Below are 21,619 nucleotides of genomic sequence, written 5' to 3' on the forward strand. Positions count from 1 at the left end.
AGCATTGTTCTGGCCATGTCTTCAAGGCTTCTATTCTTGCGTTCAAAAACTCCATTCTGTTGTGGAGTTCTTGGGGCAGAGAAGTTGTGATCCATTCCATGCTCAGTGCAAAATTCGTCAAACCTTGAGTTTTCAAATTCTGTTCCATGATCTGATCTAAGGTGAATCAGTGGATTACCTGTTCTTCTCTGTTCTTTCTTTACAAAGGATACAAATTCATCAAATGTCTCATCTTTGCTAACAAGAAAGAAAACCCAAGTAAACCTTGAAAAATTATCAACAATAACCATTACATTTCTCTTACCACTTCTACTTTGGATTCTCATAGGACCACATAGATCCATATGAATAATTTCCAAAGGTCTTTTGGTACTTACCATTTTCTTGGATTTGAAAGAAATTCGAGTCTGTTTTCCTCTAACACAAGCATCACACACTTTGTCATACAGGAACTTAATGCAAGGAAGTCCTTCCACAAGTTCCTTAGATCTAAGCTTATCAAGTAAAGTAAAGCTTGCATAGCCAAATCTCTTGTGCCATAATAGAGGATCATCCTCAATAACACTGAGACATGTTAAGCTGCTGTTAGGAACCTCGTTAAGATCAACAACATATGTGTTCCCTTTACGAGTCCCTTCTAAAATAATGTTCCCAGTGTCATTGTGAATGATTCTGCATTTATTGGAAGTAAAGCTTACAGAGTTACCTTTGTCACAGAATTGTGAAATACTTAACAAGTTGTGTTTGAGACCCTCGACCAAAAATACATTATCAATAGCATGGGAACTTGACCTTCCTACCTTGCCAATAGCAACTATATCTCCTTTCATGTTATCACCAAAGGTCACAGTTTCCCCATAGTAGGCATCCAGTGAGAAAAATCTAGGTTTGTCTCCAGCCATGTGCTTAGAACAACCACTGTCGAGGTACTAGGTGTTGTTCCCCCTCACTGGAACCTGCAAGAGAAATCATACGTTAGTGTCAGGAACCTAGGTTTCCTTGGGTTCCTATGTAACAGCAGCAGGTTCATTCTTCTTGATCCAGATCTGTTCTACATGTTTTTCATTTTTCTGTGTACTCTTTTCTTTTTTAGGACACTTATCCTGTTTATGTCCTGTATTGCCACAGAAATAACAAACAATACTACTAGGCAGGTCAACATACTTCTTTTCCTTTTGGAACTTCTTTTTGAAACCCAAACCTTCTGTTCTTTTAGTTTGAGCTTTGGTGATCCAATTTGGAACTCTGTACTCTATAGGTTGTTTGCCTTTCCTAGATTTCTCAAGTTCCCCCTCAAGTCGTACCTTATCCGATCTTAGATCTTCCAAATCAGATTTTAGTTTTTCAAAATTCGGATATTGAGCAAGTGGAGGAACTTCAGAATTAGGAGCATCAAGACAGAGTTTCATCAAGGACAGTTCCACATTTAACATTATATTATCATGTTTCAACCTGTCTACAGTTTCTTTCAAATAATTATTGTCATCAAACAGACTAAAGAACTTGTATTGAATATCAAATTTCATACTGTCAACCCACTCACTGTTTTCTTTAAAAGTTACCAAAGCTTCATCACTTTGCTGTTTAGCTTTATATAATTCTTCTTGCATATCCAACACAGCACATATCAAATTATCTCTAGAGAAATGTTTTAAATCTTTTTGAGAAAACCATACCTCAGATTCCAGTTCCTTTAGTTTTGCTTTTTCATCTGTTTTCGCCATCAAACACAGATGGACAGATTCCTCTAATGGTTGGTCCTTTTCTTCCTCTGAATCTGAATCTCCCCAGGCAGCTAGCATAGCTTTCTTCACATTGTCTTTGGTGAAGTAAGGTTTATAGACTCTTGACTCCTTGGATTGCTCCTTGCCTTTTGTCTTTCCTTTATCACCATCCGGTACTGGACAATCCTTAATGAAATGATCTTTAGACCCACACTTGAAACAAGTTGTGTTCCTGGAACTTGTGTATTTCTTGTTCCTATCGAACTTCTTGTTGTTCATCATCCTTTTAAACCTTCTTACTAGCATTGCCATATCTTCCTCATCAACTTCGGATTTCTCTAAGTCTTGAGCCTTAAGAGCAAGACTCTTGTTCTTGGAACTATCAGTGTTGGAACGCAGGTGAAGTTCACGAGTCATCAATGATCCAGCTAGTTGTTCCATGTTGAACATGGTGAAGTCTTTAGCTTCCTGCATGGCAGTAACCTTGGATCTCCAGCGTTCATCTTGTGGTAGGCTCCTTAAGATCTTCCTTGCCTGTTCATCAATAGGAATGTGTCTGCCAAGGGAATTCAATTCATTAATAATGTCATTGAACCTAGTAAACATTTCCTCTATAGATTCCTTAAATTGCATTTCAAACCTTTCATATCTAGACATCAATAAGTCAATCTTAGAACGTTTTACCTCATTAGTACCTTCATGAGTTACCTCTAGTAGATCCCAATTTGTTTAGCAGGCTTGCATCCCATGATACGATTATGTTCATGAGGTCCAAGTCCACAATGTAAATACTTTATAGCTAAAGCATTTAGTTCAAGTTTCTGATAATCTTCTTTATCATAATCGGAAATAAGTTTAGGAGCTACCTCATTCTTTTCATTAGTTAAGGTTATTTCAAAATCACCAGATTCAATAACACGCCAAACCTGGTAATTTTCAGCCTTGATGAAGATCTCCATTCTGTTCTTCCAGTAGGTGTAAAACTTACCGTTGAACATGGGTGGACGTTGGGTGGAATACCCTTCTTCAAGTTTCTCCTTGTAATTCATCTCTCCATGAACTTACTCAGCAAAGTTATCTGCTTACACGTGAGAACCTTGCTCTGATACCAATTGTTAGTTGAGACGATTAATACAAGAGGGGGGGTGAATTGTATCGAGTTCCTAATAGCTACTTTTTCGGAATAATAAAACAATGCATATAGGAACTTGCAAGGACACACAGATTTTACGAGGAAACCTTCCAGGGCCCAACTGGAAGTAAAACCTCGACCCCTACCTTAGGGATTTCAAACACAAACCACTTCACTATAATAGGGAAAACACCAAGTTACAACCTATTAAACACAGACCTTTATTCACAAGTTCCACACTTGCTACTCGATAGGACCCTATCCTACTCAATCTAAGTACCACACTTAAATTCACTCGTACTGCCAAAGTACAAAACTCTCATCTTCACACTAGAAGCTTACACAATCTGTATGCGATGAAAAAATAACAAACTCACCCAAATAACCCCACCAATACAAATGTAAGACACCTAGTATATGATAGGCAAGCTATGCACGAAATCCGAAACTAATATGACAAGTTCGAAGCTTGGTAAACTTACTCTATTAATGCTCAGTGATTTCTCCACGCATAAACTCGCAAAAACCTTACACCATTTCGATATCTACTATTTATACAAGTATGACATGTATAGCAAGTAGGTTTTATAAAAGATAAATAAGTTAACTTAACTTATCTTTAAAACACGGTTTTATGTAAATCATATTTGAAGAAAATCTTTTCCGAAAAATAAGATAGAAGATATTGTTAAAAAGAATCATATCTTTTAACAAACCGATTTTAAGAAATAAAACCTTTTAGAAAATCTTTTCTAAAATCTATCTTTTATATTTTCCTTATTAATTTATTTACCAAGCAAACTTGCCACGCTTCTAATAAATCTCGTGAATTAACCTACTTAACATATTAACAATAATCTAGAAGATAAAAACCTTAGCTAAATTAAATTGCTGCGCCGCGTTTCTGTACAGGTGGGTTACTTGGGCTCCACGCAGACTAAGTTCCTTCATGGACCTTAGCTTGCTGACTTCAAGTTCCTGTTAGGGAACTCAGTTCTTATTAGAGAACTTAGTTCTTGTTAGAGAACTCTTCTTCTTTTCTGTTTAACTTTTTGTATAGAGATCTCCTCATGTCTTCTTAGTTCTAGTTACTTCTTCCATCACCACGATCAACTTCACCTAAACTAATCAAACACTGAAAAACCTTTATTATTAGATGAGTTTGCTTTAGTCTAAGTTCCTCATCATCAAAACCTTTAAGCTTCAACAGAAAGCTTCTAGCTTAAGGAGAGGGAAGAGAATATAATTAGATGATTGTTGATGATTTGAAAACAGGGAAATACGACCCCTATTTATAGAAAAAAAATAGCACGGGATCAAAGAAAATCATATTCGGAATAAAATACCTCCTGTCGCAAACGACAGGAGTCAGCGCCAGACGACAAGCTCGTCGCCAGACGGCGAAGGTCAGCGCCAGGCGACGAAAGTCGTGCCTGGCGACGACTATGTCGTCTCGCGCTGGTTTAAAAGTCAACGCGCTTTTACACGCGGAATTACATTCTAAGCCGGTTACAGGTAATTCAGCGTCCAAGCAGTTTTAAAATCAGCTTTAATATATTTTATTCAAAATAAAACATCTTTCATAATTATCAATCCTAACCTCATTAGAATTAAAGAGAACCTTCTAGATATTCCTAGAAGACTAAAATCAATCATAATCACTTTAGGAATAATAATTAATAGGTCCTTCTCTAGATCATTGGGCCACATGTAAAAATCATTGGGCCTAATTTAATTTAATCCATAACATCCTCATAATTCATCGGAATTGAGCTTATAATATATCGTTGGAAATCTCTTTCCAATCCAACTACACTATTATTGGACCCTTATCAAGGACCAAACCAAATTGGACCGGCTATTTTTCATAAAATAGAGTAAGAAAAGAAATATTTTAGAAAACAGAAAGAGAAATATTTTAATAAAAACATCTTCATCATTAGACTTTCCACACTTTCACTTCGTTCGATAATCAAATGATGTGCACTAGTAGAAAAATACAAAAAGGCAACCCCCAAATGGCACCGGTTCAGACCAAACTGGTGCCAAAAACCGCCCTAAAAATGGGCGGGATTTAGACCAAGAGTAATGGCACCGGTTCAGCTCAAACCGGTGCCAAAAATACAAAGGGCACCGGTTTGAACTGGTGCCACTGAACCGGTCCAACCTTAAAAAAAAAACGGAACATTTAACCCTAAACCCCCTAATATCTTGGTTCTCTCCGCCTCCATTCCCCATTTCCTCTCCTCTCCTCTCCCTTCTCTCTCCTCTCTCTCTCTTCGTTCTTCTATCATCTCCATCTTCATCTTCTTTCATCTCCCTTCGATCTCCTCTCTCTCTCTCTCTCACTTCGTTCTTCTTTCATCTCCATCTTCATCTTCTTTCATCGAAGGTTCGATCTCCTCTCCCCTTAGATCTGCAGCAACCAAAGCCGTCACCGCAACAACAGCCGCCACCATTACCACAAAGTTCGAGCACCACCACCGGCATCAACATCAACAACAATTTCTAGGATTTTTTTCTCAAGTTCTGATTTTTTTTTTCGATTTTAATTGTTTTTTTTTTTCGATTCAAATTTTTCGATTTTGGTTTTTTTTTCGTATTTGGTTTTTTTTTCGATTTTGGTTTTTATTTTCGATTTTGGTTTTTTTTTCGATCTGTGGAATTTTTTTTTCGATTTTGGTTTTCTGGGTTTTAATTTTGATTTTTATTTTTTTTTTCCAATTTCTACGATTTTGTTTTTGATTTTGGTTTTTTGGGTTTCAATTTTGATTTTGATTTTGATTTTTGATTTTGGTTTTTGTTTTCGGTTTCTGGGATTTTGTTTTTTATTTTGGTTTTTTGGGTTTCAATTTTAATTGGTTTTTTTTTTTTAGTTTGATTTTTTTTTTCGATTTTTGGTTTTTTTTTTTCGATTTCATTTTTGGTTTTTTTTTTTTCGATTTTGATATTTTTTTAATTTCTGTTTTTTTTTTCCTTGGTTTGAATTAAGGACTTTTTTACTTTTACCACCAAAAAAATCGCGAAATTATTTTTTACTACCAAAAATTTTAAAAGTTTTATTTTACCACCAAAAAAAAATTAAAAATTGTTTTTTTACCACCTGCTGTCAAAAACCTAACGGAATATTTTAAATTCTTCGATTTTTGTGCCAAACACATCATATTTATGGGTTTTGGGGGGCATTTTTGTCCTACGAGACCAATTTGAGGTTGGAATCAACAAAAAATGATCGAAAATGCTTCTTTTTGTGCATTTAAAAATACCTCGATTTGCGTAAAACACGCAAAACGAGGCATTTTTGATCATTTTTTGTCAATTCCGACTTCAAATTGAACCCTTAGGGCCAAAATGCCCCCCTAAGCCTATGAGCAACATGTTTTGCGCACGAAAATCGAAGAGTTTTTCTTTAAACCGTTAAATTTAACGGTTTCTTGACGGTAGGTGGTAAAAAGCAATTTTTAGAAATTTTTTTGGTGGTAAAATACAACTTTTAAAATTTTTGGTAGTAAAAAACAATTTTGTGATTTTTTTTTGTGGTAAAAGTCAAAAAATCCTTGAATTAATGCTTTTTTTTTTCTGGGTTTGAATTGTTTGGATTGAATTTCTGGGTTTTTTTTATTTATTCTTAAGCTTATTTTTACCAATTGATTTTTTTTTTCTGTTTTAATTGGTGCAGGTACCGATTATGCAAGAATATTGATATGTTCATATTGTAATTTTCTTTTTGATTTACGAGTATATTGTAATTTTTTTATGATTTATAATGTAATTTTTTTTATTTATTTATATGTTAGTTGTAATTGATCTATATTGTAATTTTGGATTTGATTATATATTGTAAATTTTGGATTATATTGAAACCAATTCGATTTATATTGTAATGTTATTTTTTTAAGTTGATTTAATTGTTAAGTGAAAAAAAAAATTTAAAATATATATATATATATATATATATATAGGACATTTTTTGCACCGGTTAATCTGTTTATGGCACCGGTTTTGAACCGGTGCCAAAAGGGGGGTAATTGGCACCCCCCACATTAGCACCGGTTCATTTTTTCACGTAGTGGTGAAAGGTATTCATCAATGGCTTTGGTTTTGGGGAGACATATTTGGGTGTCTACAATAATAATCAATTATCAAACCAGTGATATGATGACAAATGGCAGCGTGGTATTTGGGGATGGGGAAAATATAAAGTTGCATAGTTGGAAGAAGAAATCATTTGTGAAGAGGAAACATGCATGGGATTGCATGTTGGTGAGTTGGCAGATATTATAATAGAATGATTAGCAATATTATTCAATAAATCTGTTAGGGAGTGTCACTGCAGAATTTTACATTTCATTTTGCATTTTGCTGCATTTACTTGTTATTTTAAGTTGGTTATATGTGGAATGATGTAAAGCCTATATATGGCCTTGTGATGTAAGAAAGCAATGGCGGGCCTATATGGCCCAGTAGGTGAGCAGCTGCATCCCCATTACTTAAAAAAAATAAATAAATAAATAAAATAAAATAAATAAAATCCAATAGGCCCAATAGTATTTTTTTTATAAAAAAAAACCAAAAACTTGGACCCCCATTCTCCTAGCCTATGTGTGTTTCGCTAAACCGCTAAAGTGCCAAGCATCAGATTATTTTCTTAATTTTTTCTTAGAACCCCAACAATTACTCTCTCTAGTCTCCAACTAAACCCAAAGAGGCGAATTGAAGACTCGGGGCTTGCCGCCGTGCCAGCTGCCGCCTGCCGAACTGCCTACCGGAGTGTCGTACGGTTCTATGGTATGGACCCCATTTTTAAATTTCTGGATCCGCCACTGCCAAGAAAGCATAATGAATGAAATGACATCCTTCCTCCTAACTCTCCTTTCTCTAAATCTATTTCTTTCTTCTTCTTTTGTATCTCTATTTCTGCAAATCTTTGATCAGATTTCGAGGTTCCATTCTATCTCTGGAAAGCAGGTTTAGAATTTTGTAATTACTCACTGAGTACTATAACCTTGATTAGAGATTAAAAATCCGTTGCAGAAGTAGAAAATTTAGGCATATTGGAGAACGAAAAGCTATGGCCTAGTAAGGAAGTGCTAGAGAGCATGGCCTGTTTGATGATCAAGTAAGAGTGACAATATGTGGCTGCAGGGCGTGTTATTGCTCTGCAGAGGTTAGTAAGGCCTTTTTACTGGTGTGTCTTAGTTTTGTGCTATCTTAGTGCCTCCTAGCCTCTACTTGGGTCCTTAGAGGGCTACTTTGGCCTTCTGTGGTTTCTGTTGCGCAAATGTTGCTGTTTCTATCATGCTTTGCTGCTGCTGGTGATAACCACTATTAGGTGTGTTGTTGCTGCTTTTGCTTCCGCTCTGCCCTGCTACTACGGTTGTCCCCTACTGCTGCTCCACCTCTGTTGCTGCTGTTGTGTTCAACTGCTGCTTTTGTTGTGCTCTGCTGCTTCTCCTCCTACTACTGCAACGCTCTGTTGTTGTTGTTGCTGCTGCTACTGCTACTGCTGCTGGCCTCTGTGGCTTACTGTTGCTACTGCGAGCTACCCTCAAGAAATCACGCTTTAAAAGTAATGATGATCAAGGCTCGCCATCTCATAAAAGAAAAGAAAAAATTACGCACCAAAATGCTAAAAGTAATACTTGTAATAATCACTAATGTGAGGCAATTTCATCAATGAATATCCGGTGTTGGTGCCTAAACCAAAAAAACAAAAAGAAAAAAAAAAAAAGAGGAAGCCCCAGTTAATCTCAGAGATTAACAATTTAATTTATCTCCTCTCACAATTTTATATGTTGAAATCTGTGCCACTTTATTATTTTACTTTTATTATTTAAAAAATAAAAGAAAATAAATAAATTGTGAGAGGAGATTTATTCACATCATTTATCTTAGAGATCAACTTGAATTTACCCAAAAAATAATCCTTTGATAAATAGAAGTATGATACATTGAAATCCAATTTGTTCATCCATCTCTTCTATATTTTTTTTTTCTTTTCTTTTCTTTGATAGATTGAGCATACACCTTGAACAATTTACCTGTCAAAAAAAAAAAAAAAAAAAAAAAAAAAAAAAAAAAAAAACCTAGTGCCATCTTTGACCCTTCCTCTACATACAAAATTGGATCCGTGGTTCTAAACAGAATCAATCCAAACTTTTTAACAAATATGTGGAAGCTACAACTGATTACGTGTGCAGAATTCCTACATATACATCACAATAAAAATGCATACAATTATACAAAAGAAGACTACTCAATGACGCATGTATCCAAGCAGAACTGTGAAAGGAGTGACATGGAGTGCCATTACCTGTGGAGCTTTCAGAAGGAGCAAGAGTTGTACTAGTTGAAAGGGTTTCATTCCTTCCACCACTGCGAAAGGTAAAACAAGATAAATGAGTACTAGGTAGATAGTAACTGGTGAGCTCTTACAACATCAATATGCTTTAAGCCAAATTAAACCAACCAAAAAGAACTACGGAGTAATTAGCAGTCAGCAACATGATATCAGGTGTACAAACAGCTGAAATGATCAGAGAGTAAGAAATCAATACATACCTTCCAGGAAATATACATGAGCCATGACCTGCAGAAATGTAAATGACAGTTATTTCAACAGATCATTATATACGGAGTAGCAAGTAAACAATGGCAATTTAGCAAGTAGCTCCGAACTATGATAAGCATAAAGGTGTGACAACCAGAAGCGTGAGTAGTCCAATGCTTCCAATTGGAAAACTGTCTGGAGAATAATAAGCATTGGCAAAGGTTTTTTTTTTTTTGTTATGGAGAAAGAGTTCAGACAATTCTATTCCTCTTATATACTGAAGTTTAAAAAAGGGAAACATATAAAAGCACTAAAGCTGCTATATTAATGACTCAACTACTCAGTCCAAATATCAAAAGAGCTACACAAGTACTTTTGTAAAATCGATTGAAGAAAGTTTGCTACACGAGTACTTGATTACAAGATTTTCTAGTAATGAAATTTGACTAACATAACAAACTATTCAAGAGATTTTATACAAGCTATCACACAAGAATAATCAAGAAAAAATTAATCTATCTTCTATGAATTAGTTAGTCTTGTTACTCAGTGCGTCTTCAATGCAATCTAAATGAGCACTATACCAGTTGAGAAGAGGTTGGCAAATGAAATATGCAGCTGTAAATTACTTTTTCTGCTTAAAAATCATCTGTAGTGATGTCAATAGAAGAAAATGCTGAATCATTGAGCTCGAAGCATGAAACTGCAGATTGGCTCCTTGTCAATCCATGATGTAAGGAAGACCGAAGTGTCTCTAGTTCAGCAGCAACTTCTTTCATGGTTGGTCTTCTCCTTCCATCAAAGTTCAGACATCTTCTTGTAAGGTGAGCTGCAACCATTATCTCCTCTTCTTTTCCTTCTCTAATGACTCGAGCATCTAATGTTTCGTATAGTTTAGAGTCTTCAAAATGTCCAAGAAACCATGATACAAGTCCCTTCTTTTCATCCTCTTCTGAACGGACTGCCTTTTCTCCGGTTAAAAGCTCAACCAGTACCACTCCAAAACTGTACACACCACTCTTATCAGTAAACTGATATGAATGAAAGTACTCTTGATCCAGATAACCAAATGTGCCGACAACATGAGTCGTGGTGACATGGGTTTGATCAATATTAACAGACTTTGATATCCCAAAGTCTGATAATTTAGCTCTGTATCCCTCATCTAACAAAACATTGTCAGATTTGATGTCTCTGTGAAATATAGGTACAAAATATGACGAATGCAAATATGCAAGAGCATTTGCTATGTCTGTGGCTATCTGCAAGCGCATTTCCCATGCCATAGGGAAGTCTTGTCGCGGAGCATGGATATGCTGAGCCAAAGTTCCACAAGGCACATACTTATAAACCAATATAGGAACTTCTGACTCCAAACAACATCCTAACAAATTAACAACATTTCTGTGATTAATTTGAGATAGAAGCACAACCTCGTTTAAGAAGACATTTAATAGTTTTTCACATACTTTTTTAGACTTCTTTATAGCAACAATCTTCCCATCACCCAACATTCCTTTATAGACCGTTCCTTGTCCCCCTTGTCCAAGTATACGATCTTCGTTGTATTGATCAGTTGCCTTCTCTAGTTCGCCTGAACTGAATATTTTAATTTTCGTAGTGTTGTAGTCCTTGGAAGTTGACATTTGTTGCTTCAATAACATACCGCCATTTCTTTCAAAATATATAGCTTTGATCTTCAAATCCCTTTTTCTTTTTATCACTTGGTAGAACCAATATGCTCCGATTAGTGCTAGCATTGATCCTATGCTCAGACCTAGTCAAGCACAACTAGTCAATTTTGACTGCATAACAATTTATATAGAGGTAGATAGAATTTATGGTCAAAAAGAAGTATAGCAAGTAAAATAGAACTTCCTTAAATAGAAAGCATAGCAAGTAAAAAAAAAAAGAAGTAAATAAAGTTGAACAATATCCTAATTCCTAACAAAGCGGCGAAGTGATGTTAAAAGACAACTACTTTCATAAATCGTTGGGTGTTCAAGAACTTACCGAGTCCAAGTACTATTGGAAATATTGCTTCACGTTTGCTGGTATACAAAAATGGGGGACAACCAAATGTATGATTTGAATGACGGGTGCAATCTTGTACACAAGCTTCACATTCTTTCACAACTGCAAAATGGTATGTTATGTATAATCACCATCATGTACAAGCTCGAATTTGAATACATTTGAGCAAGAATAAGTAAAGAATGTACGTAAATGTATATAGCAAATTGTATACCTTGGCAACCATAAGGAAGATAAGGATTGCCTTCATAAAAGTCATGTTTGCATCGACAAACAAGGCCTCCATCATCATCAGCACTAGCAGTATTATTTACACAACTCGAATTGGCATATTTGGGATGGTATACTTCCAAGTCCTTAATAGTCCACTCAAGTACAACTGGAGCTGAAAAGAAGGACAAGTCTTCGCCTTTAGCTAGAATACCTTTACGATTGCTCATGATCCAATTTCTATCCACCAACATCGCCCCATTAAAGGAGTCTAGACTTTTATTGGCTAGAGCTGACAAATTATAACTAAAATAATTAAAGGAACGTGAAATGGTGGCCTGACAGCAGCCAATACCGTAACAGTCTGATCCTGGTTTAGAACCATTGATGCAGAACGCTGCACATCCTGCCAATGTCTTGTTCTGCCTATCTACCAACATTGTGGCACCCCCGCAACCAGACACCATCAGAATATTATACTTCCTTGAGAACAAAAACGGACTTTCTTCTAAATTTGCAAAATTTGTATCATGAAAGAACACAGAACCATCTTGATCACCAACTCCAAACGATAGGCTTGAAGTTTCAATGGTTACAGTTCGTCGATCTTCCCAGCTTATCTGCGGCCTCCACTTTACAAGTTGCTGTGCATAATAGTATTCAGATATCTTCTTTACAAAGAACTTACCACTCGTTTTGTTACACTCAACCTCAAACCAAGGGTTGTGGTAGCAGTTAGGACCTATGCCAAAAGGGTAAGGAATGCTAGTATTCCCGCACCTTTCTTTGCACCCATGCTTTGCTATCCGTACAGGATGAGTTGCTGCTGACATTATCTGCAACAGCTTCCATACAAAAATTAAAACTGCTACCTCAACTCTCATTTTCTTTTGGGATTTTTCTTTCATATTTTTCTCTCTATGAAACTATATTTCTGAGGAAACTAATCATACGAACTGTCAACAAAGTGAAAGATATATACATATATATATATATATATATATATATATATATATTGGTGAAGTAAATTATAATCTTTTACTTTTTACATGATATGAGCACATATATTCCATCCATGTTACTGTCACTTTACATTTGGTTGTATTTTTCACTTGTACTTCATATACATAGGATGTTGTTTGATCAATTACTTTTAAGATATACATTCATGATGATAAGCACAAGTAGCTTAGTACTGCTCATCAACACAGGTTCAAAAAAAGTAAAAGATCGAAATTGAGCACAAACTTATAGTAATACGAAGTACTAGTCAATATCAACTGTTATTCTGTAACACACCTGATCACTGATGAACTCAGTCATTATCAATCATCACGTCGCTCCATCAAAGAAAGAAAGATGCTTGAAATGAAGCATGGTACTAAACTCTGTTACCCTCCAATAGGACCTGTGAGTTTATCATACCTCATTGAATCACTGATATTGATCATTTATCAACAAAAAGCTAAGGTTCCAGGAAATTAAGTAGTATTTGATAGTCAAATAGACATGTAGTTTATTCCGTGTCCAATAAGTGTAGGAAAAGAAAGCTTCATTGAAGCATTATGATTGGTACAATGTTAAGAAAAAGAAACATTGTAAAAACCTTTTTCATTACCATAAAAGCTTACCTTTATCTTTATTATTGGAGCCACTAATTCTGGACCTGTAGTACTATAATAGTTTTTGCTTGAAACACATGGTTGTAAACCCATTTTTTATTCCTCAGTCTCCCTCTCAAATATACAAGTTTCTGATTAACATATCACTTTCCAACGAGGATCAGAGATGATTATCATAGGAATCTGTATGTGAAGTTTGATTCGGGTTGTCAAAGGATAATTCCCAACATTGCTATGCAAACGCACAAGAACTCTCCTAAATAGTCAATAAGACAAATAAAAACAGTGTGTTTTGTGTGCAGCTACCCACGCCATACAATTTGTGAATATTCAATTACTTTTATCACCACTTTTAATTCAGCATTTTTTATAAAATCATGTACGTAGTATAAAGCAATTTGACGTCAATCTCACACAAATAATGAACCTTGATTAATTATTAATAAAGACCGTGCATCACACGGGTTTAAATCCAGTAAATACATAATAAAGCACCAAAACACTTTAATAAATAAAAAGTGTGAGGCAATTTCATTAATGAATACCCAGTGTTGGTGGTTAAACCAAAAAAATAAAAACCTTTAATAAATAGGAAGTATGTTACATTGAATGCTTTTCTTCAAAAAAAAAAAATGATACATTAAATCCAATTGGATCATCCATCTCTTCTGCTTTTTTTTTTTTTCCTTTTCTATTCTTTGATAGAATGATCATACACCTTGAACAATTTATCTCAAATGAAAAAACCCCTACTGCCATCTTTGACCCTTCCTCTACATACAAAATTGGGTCCGTGGCACCTTTCTAAATGGAACCAATCCGAACATCTTGGCAAATATGTTGAAGCTAAAGCTGCTTATGCATTCAGAATTCCAACTTCTATGTCACAAAGAATATGCATACAAAAGAAGACTGCTCAATACCACATGAATCCAAGCAGAATCGTGAAACAAGTGACATGGAGTACCATAGCTTGTTGAGCTTTCAGAAGGAGCGAGAGCTGTGCTATTTGAAAGGGTTTCATTCCTTCCACCACTGCAAAAGGTAAAACAAGATATCTTAATACTAGGCAGATAACTTGTGAGTTCATACAATATCAATAGGCCCTTAGCTAGATTAACCCAACCAAAAAGAACTAATTAGAAGTCAGCAACATGATATCAAGTGTGTGAAATGATCAGAAGGTAAAAATCAATATGCATACCTGCCAGGAAATATACATGAGCCATGACCTGCAGAAACGAATATAATAGTTATTCCACAGATAATATATAGAGCCACAATTATTAAGCAAGTAAACAATGGCAATTTAGCTAGTAGCTCCGACCGTGATAAGCATAAAGATGTAGCAACCAGAAGTGTGAGTAACCAATGCTTCAGCATTATTGGAAAACTGTCTGAGAATAAGCACTAGCAAAGGGTGTTTTTTTTTTAGGGAGCAAGAGTTCAGACAATTCTCTTCCTCTTATATACTGAAGTTGTAAAAGGGAAACATATAGAAGCACTACAGCAGCTCCATAAATGACTCAACTACTTAGTCCAAATATCAAAAGAGCTCAGCATTGCTCAGGATGGTGCAGAGAATATATTGTAAAGTTTACTAAAAACCTTGTGATACTTACTTGGGTCAGAAGTGGTGACAGTAGCCACTCCATTGAAATAACAGGTACCAGGTGCCATGGCCATCTTATGGTAATAAGTGTCAAAAGCATAATTTGCATGGGCAACAACATTATCAGGCTCATAACAAGGTTCTCCCTGCAAAAGAATTGAACAGTTTACTTTTCCAGGCCCACAAGCCCAATCCAAAGCTGCCTGAAGCATCTTAGGGTCAGCATTTTCCTTTGCAATACAGTAAGTTTGGTTCGTAGTGTCATTGGCCAATATTGTCCCTGAACCTGTTAGATGCAGAGTATAGACAGGTACACCGTTGGAATCAAAAAGCCCCCAGTTTTTCTCTGAGATTGATCCAGGTCTTAAGTCCTCATTGTACAATTCATAGATGTATGTACTTACTGCTACTCCAGGATGTTTGGGTGTCCCAGTGTTGTTCAGAACTCGCCTAATGAGATTACTATTATATGTATTAGCATTTTCAATGGTGGCATCAGGCTCAGATGAGTCACCCTTTGAAGGCCAACCTGATTCAGTCACAATAACAGGGACATTGGTGAAGTTTAGATAGGACATGGCAAAGTAAGAAGCATCAACAAGGGCATCAAAAACATTGGTGTAGTGCAAGAGAGTGTTGGTATCTACAGCTTCTTTATTTGGGGGAAGAGGACGGAAAAGGGCATAATCCAAGGGGATCGTACCATTAGCCTGCATGTAATCATAGTAAGGATACACATTAAGCATGAGGTAAGAACCCGTAGACTGCAAAAATTTCAATAAGGGAATCATGACTGGGTCCCATGTACGGTTAAAGAAAGCTTGGGAAGGTGGGAAAGAGTCGAGTATAATCGATGATGCATGTGGAGTTGACACTTTGATCCTGGAATCAAGATTTGAAGCAACCAGGGCTGAATGAATGTATTTCATGGCACTGACTAGTATTGGACCAGCATTTGGAAGGGCAGTAAGAACTTCAGAACCTACAGCTATGGCTGTGATGTTGGTGGCAGGTACATGAGACACAATATTCCGAGTTACCCAGTTGGCTGCAGTAGCATTTGATTGACCAATTCCAAGAAGCTGTTCATTAGGAACAGAGACAGTAACTTGTATTCCTGTGTTAGCAAGTGCACGGAGCATAGACCGATCTGAATCAAAAAGCCTAATGTGTCGGATATTTTGTGCTTTGAGAAGGGCGACAACCTGAGTTGGAGTAGGCACATCAGAGAGATCCATTCCTACATTAACACCTATAAAGGCATCTGCGTAGCGTAGAATTTTGCACAAGAGTGAGTACAATTGTTCAGTGAAATACAAATTACAATATTCACATGTCACCAAAAAAATCACAATAGACTAACACCAATTGCGTGTTTCAAGCTGTATACTGATAGATGACACAGATGCCAAGTTTTTTTTAGGATGGTAATAAACTCTCACTCTCTCTCATTGTACCACATTCAAGATACCATGTCCTGACTCCTGAGTTGATGACAGATTAAATTCATTCATCAAATGCCTTCTCAAATAATCACCCTGATAAACTACTTGAGCATAGTTAAATAGGTTTACGATTCAAACATAATCAGGATCTTCCAAGTCTGTTAGAACTCCCTCTTTGTCTCCTTGAATTACAATTACTTTGTTCTACAGTTCTAAGATAAAAAGACTACTGAAACCCATCTACATTGAAAAGTCTTTGTCGTAGTTGTGACCGCTTATTTAGTAGGGATTACAATGTATCAATTCATATTCACTAGTTTGAAAGCAAAATTCAATGAATTTAATGACTGTAGTTAATATCATCGTCTCCAGTAATCATATAAGTCCTATTCACATTGGAAAGCTTGAATTGGAAAATTCTATTTCAGCCCAAAAAAATTTAGAAGCAGGAGAAAAATGGATAGATCAGTAAACCTATTAATCAGAGATTTATGTACAACAGGTCTTTTATCCAAAAAGCAAATATATTAACAAAAAGGTTTTGCACAGGATCAAGTCTGAATAGCACAAATGGAGAGGAATAGAGGAGAATCTAGGAATGCAATGTGCCCCTAAGGTGAAGCAAATTATTTATTAGTCAGTTAAACATCCAGCTTTATTATATGGGTCAATATGTTGGGCTTTCAATCAAGACTATGCTTGAAAGATGATTGTAGGAAAAAGATGTGTTTGTCAAAGTTTGGTATACGAGAACAGGCAGAAAGAGATGAAACCTGGAAGAAGAGATCCATAGTAGAATTGGAGAGATAAGATGAAGGAGAAATTACAACAAGGTTTAGACATGTCCAAATGCAAAGATAAACATGCACTTGTGCAGATGACAAAGAGTTGGAATAATGGAGAATTAAGAAGAAGAAAAAAAATTATCATACTACCTCCACTTTGTATGTTTTACTTGCTTTTCATTTAAGTCCCTTATTTTTGTCTACTCACTTTGACTTTATTCTATATTGACCATAGTTATAAATTTGTATAAGACCCAATAACAAATTGATCATAGTCAAAGTTTGAAGTAAATTAAACATCAACCAAATCAGAAGTTAATCAAGGTTGCACCCTAGATCCTATCATTAGAGCTTTAAATGAGAATTATCTCCTCCAATTATCAATGTAAGAGAACATTTCTTCTATTTCTTAAACTTATTAGTGGCCTTCTTTCAATTTGAAACAGCAAAAGTAAAGCAATGTGAAATATCATTCTCTATATTCTACTAAGACCTCAAAGCAAACATATAAACCAACAAATTGAATCAAAAGTTTCCAAGGACAGTTGCCAATGCACGGACAAAGGTAGTGAAAGTACAAAATGGAATCTATCCAACAATGGAATTGATATTAAAGATCATTGTATAAATGAAAAGTAAGAAAGCATCAATGGGATAAAGATGAAATATTTATCTCATGGGAAAAAGCTACTGATGAAAAGACATAACACATCTACAGAACAAAGAAATGCTATATCTGTTTTTATCTACAAAACAGAATGAAACAAAGAACTCTATCTTGAAAGGTATATATTGATCTGTCTCAAACTCAACTAAAATCATCTTAGATGAAAAAATTAATCTTGTATATGGGGATATCTCTGATACCGAAGTTGATATAGACAAAATTACAAAAGAGTTTGCTACTACTTTCAAGTGAACAATTTACCAAAAATTAAGTGAAATCATTGAGTTGAAAGGTAAGAAACTTAAGTCTTGTCCATAGAGGCTAGCAAAGGAACTTGATCAAGCAATAAAAAATCTACGAAGGAAATGAAGTGTAGTAAAACCGAGTAAGACATAATAATAACATCAAGAAAAATTGTGAATAACCTGTAAAAACAATGCTGGACAAAAGGACAATGACAGTTATGTCATGCCAATCAAGTTCAGTTACAAAACAGATCATTGTATCAATAGCATGCTAAAGGTAATATAATCAAAGCCTTAAGTATATTAAAATGAGAATTTCAAATCCTTTAAAGCCCTATAGCCAAATAGTTGTAGACGCTGGTCAAAGCTAGCAAGTTATAGGTCATAAATGTATCCTACATTCCTACTGATTGCAAGTGAAGACGTACACTACTGTACTATTTAAGCTCACTTAATACCAAATTCCCAAAACTAATTATTAGGAGGGTCCTGATTTGTAATTGAATATAATTAGTTTAAGGGAATTTAGTAGAAGCAGTAAATTCCAAATAAATTGACAACATTGCATCATATTCTTAACAAGATAGGGATAAGGCGGTAAATTAGCATGATTTGAATGCTGTGTTATTTATAGGAAGGCTTTTACAAGCTAGCAAAGCTTTGTGCTTCTGCCTGAATGCTTGTTAATTTTAAGTCTCCCATCAGCCTCGTATAGAATCCAAAATATTGATTTACCTGACGTACATTCAGAACTCATGGTTTCAAACTAGGTTGGTTTTGATTAAATCGGTTAGGGCATTAAATTCTGTTTTACATCTATATTAGAGACAATTAAAAATATGTACTAACCACAAAAGGCAACATAATGATCATGAAGAAGTTCTGGCTGGTGATGACAATAATAATTAACAAGTTAGGACTGTCAAATTTTCATAATTCACATCTTTCCAGTTCTAGGAAAAATGAAAATTATCCATACTTTTTCAAGGTATGAAAAGCTCCTTATACTTATCGACTGCCAGTGGAGCTGAGGGAATTCTCATAGCCAATATTATAGTTTCTTGTAATAGAGGACAATAATAATGTAATCAAGTGACTTTTTTCTTAAGTACACATTTTATATCTGTGAAGTTGCAAACTATCATGGCATGTTTAGAAGATAGTAGTAAATAGCGAGACTGATGATGAGCTATATTGCAAGGAAAATCTCGAGAAAATACAATTAGAATGCATTCTGGCTAGGTATGTGCTTTTTTTCACAAATCACTCAATAAAAAATTCGAGGCTCCAATGATTGGTAAGACAAATACTTAGGTTAAAGTTGCATTGCCATCATACCAAGTACATTGACATGAGACTTCCATTCCAAATTAGTTACTAGTTCATTACCATTACATTGCATCACTCATTACCACCTACCAAACAGAGCATCAATGCATTTCAAATCAAAAGTCTTACAAATAGCTGCTTGAGAGTTTAAAAGGATGAGACTGCTTGCATCTAACTCCACCAAACTACCATATCAACACAAGGAGCCTCACTAGACACACTACAATAACGATTATGCTTCTCGAGTTAACTAGTTAACATAAGGTCTTATCGGCCTTCCTCCGTCCATAACATAGCATAACAATCCCACTACCTCCTCTACTCTAGCTAGGAAGAAATGGTACCGAAACTCAAACCTAGTCATGGTGAAAAAAGGCAATAATTTCAGTATTTCACCATACAATTCATCAACATTCCAAAAATACCACATACTTAGATCACCTTGCCTTAGAAATCATTACTCCTTTATTGCTATAACAAGACTCATATAATTACCAAATCATTAATGTACTCAAATCATGTTCAAATAAATCCAAAATTACTCTAATACCCTTCAAGTTTAAATTATTTAAGTTAGTTTGTTGGTTACAAAACACTGCAAGGCTGTCATTAAAATATTCCTTAAGATGCCAACATTGTCCTTATAAAACAGCACATTGAGCTGGAACCCAAATCAACTATTTTACACTAATCAAAATGTTAATTGTTCTATTAGATAGGACCAATCTTAGCACATTTCAAGAATTATGAGGTATAATAAAATTTCAAAAACAAAGAAAAATATAAACCAAAATGTAGCAAAAATACAACAAACCAGCAAATTTACCTCAAATGGCAAGAATACACAGACAACAGCAAGAACAATGAGCATTTTTGTGGGTCAATCTTTTTAGCAAAAATAATAAAAACCCAGAAAATGAGAAGCACTTACTCTCATCAGCACAAAAGGCAGAATGAAGAAAAAGTAGAAGCAAGAAAACAAGTAGAGCCGCCATTGAATTATCTGCCTTCATTTTAGTGAAAAATCTTCAAAAACCATTCAAATCCCAGTCCACAAATCTGAGAACAAACCCAGAAAAAAAATGTAGCAAAGTGTTGAGTGGAGAAAAAAGGGGCAGAATAGAGAGAGAAAAGGAGGTATTTAAGAGGGAAAGAATAGTAAAAAGAGTGTTGAAAGGTTGAAGAGTCGAGGTGGAGGAGTTGTTTTTATTTATTTGTTTTTTATGTTTTTTGTCAGACTTGAGAGATCAACTAGCCATCTTTGCTTTGGAAGCTTTTGGACAGGTTTTGGACGGTTCAGATTTTAACATATTTTTTCAATACTTCTTCCTTTTTTAAAAGTATCTAGTGCAGGATTTGAGCCGGGTTTTTTGGCTATGGGGCTTTGGTTTGATCTTCTGTTGGTTTGGGCTAAAGGGTTATGCTTCCATGCCGATATCCGTGTTTAAATCGGAGATTGTCTTATCAATGGTGAAGTGTACGACACCAATTTTGATTCTAGGTCAAGGAGTACAGGATTCTGAGCCAATGAAGGTTCACGTCAGAAACTACAACATATTGCCAGACCCCCTTGCAAGAGGCTGCATAGGACAGCGTTATATGAGCCAAGGGTATTTTAGAATGTCTTTTTGCGCGTGCAATTGTAGTTTCCTTTATTTTGAACTTGTAATTGGTTCTTTTGTCTTTGTATTGTTCGATTACGATTTCTTATGTAAGTGTCGTATGGCTTATTATTAATGAATTTAAATCTCCCCCCCTTCAAAAAAAAAATAATAAAAGTATTTTGATATTGTTATACGAAGTAAAAAATTTTACTCCTATAAATATATGACGATGTTTTTTCATATATTTAAATGGAAATAATAATGTCATGATTAAGTATCGGTTCACATTTACTTAATTTCAATTTAATTCAATTTAGTTTAGTTTCGCTCAGTTTAGTTTAGTTCAGTTCAGCTCCAATCAGTTTACTTCAGCTTCTAATTTCCCGTTCTTATAAAATATTCAGTTCAGTTCACTTCAGCTCCAATCAGTTCAGTTCAGTTCAATAAATGTGAACGGGCCCTAAGGATCTGTTCTCTTCATATTATTTTAAGTTCAGTTCATTTCTAATAAGTTTTGATAAGTTCACTTCAGCTCATAATTTCCTTCTCTCATAAAATATTCAGTTCAGTCAATTAGACACAGGCCCTAATCCCAACTTTGCCTCATCCATCAATATTAATCCCAATTCCAGATAATTTTTATTAATCCAGACTTTCTAA

At 35.2% G+C, this 21,619-nt stretch overlaps 1 protein-coding gene and 1 pseudogene across 1 annotated transcript; both read right to left on the minus strand.

Moving 5' to 3' along the window:
* Positions 1–10,044: 10,044 nt before the first annotated feature.
* Positions 10,045–12,483, minus strand: LOC145633887 (wall-associated receptor kinase-like 8 pseudogene; annotated as a pseudogene).
* Positions 12,484–13,830: 1,347 nt separating this feature from the next.
* On the minus strand, positions 13,831–20,601 carry LOC145593746 (glucan endo-1,3-beta-glucosidase 3-like). The gene is made up of 4 exons (XM_081650126.1): positions 20,287–20,601; positions 14,895–16,148; positions 14,477–14,504; positions 13,831–14,307 (listed from the first exon to the last, which is right to left on the minus strand). The coding sequence occupies exons 1-4, from the start codon at positions 20,366–20,368 to the stop codon at positions 14,157–14,159; spliced, it is 1,515 nt and encodes a 504-aa protein (XP_081506252.1). The 5' UTR covers positions 20,369–20,601; the 3' UTR covers positions 13,831–14,156.
* Between the last annotated feature and the right edge of the window lie 1,018 nt (positions 20,602–21,619).

Source organism: Chenopodium album, chromosome 1 (assembly GCF_948465745.1).
Source record: "Chenopodium album chromosome 1, dcCheAlbu1.1, whole genome shotgun sequence".
Lineage (NCBI taxonomy): Eukaryota > Viridiplantae > Streptophyta > Magnoliopsida > Caryophyllales > Amaranthaceae > Chenopodium > Chenopodium album.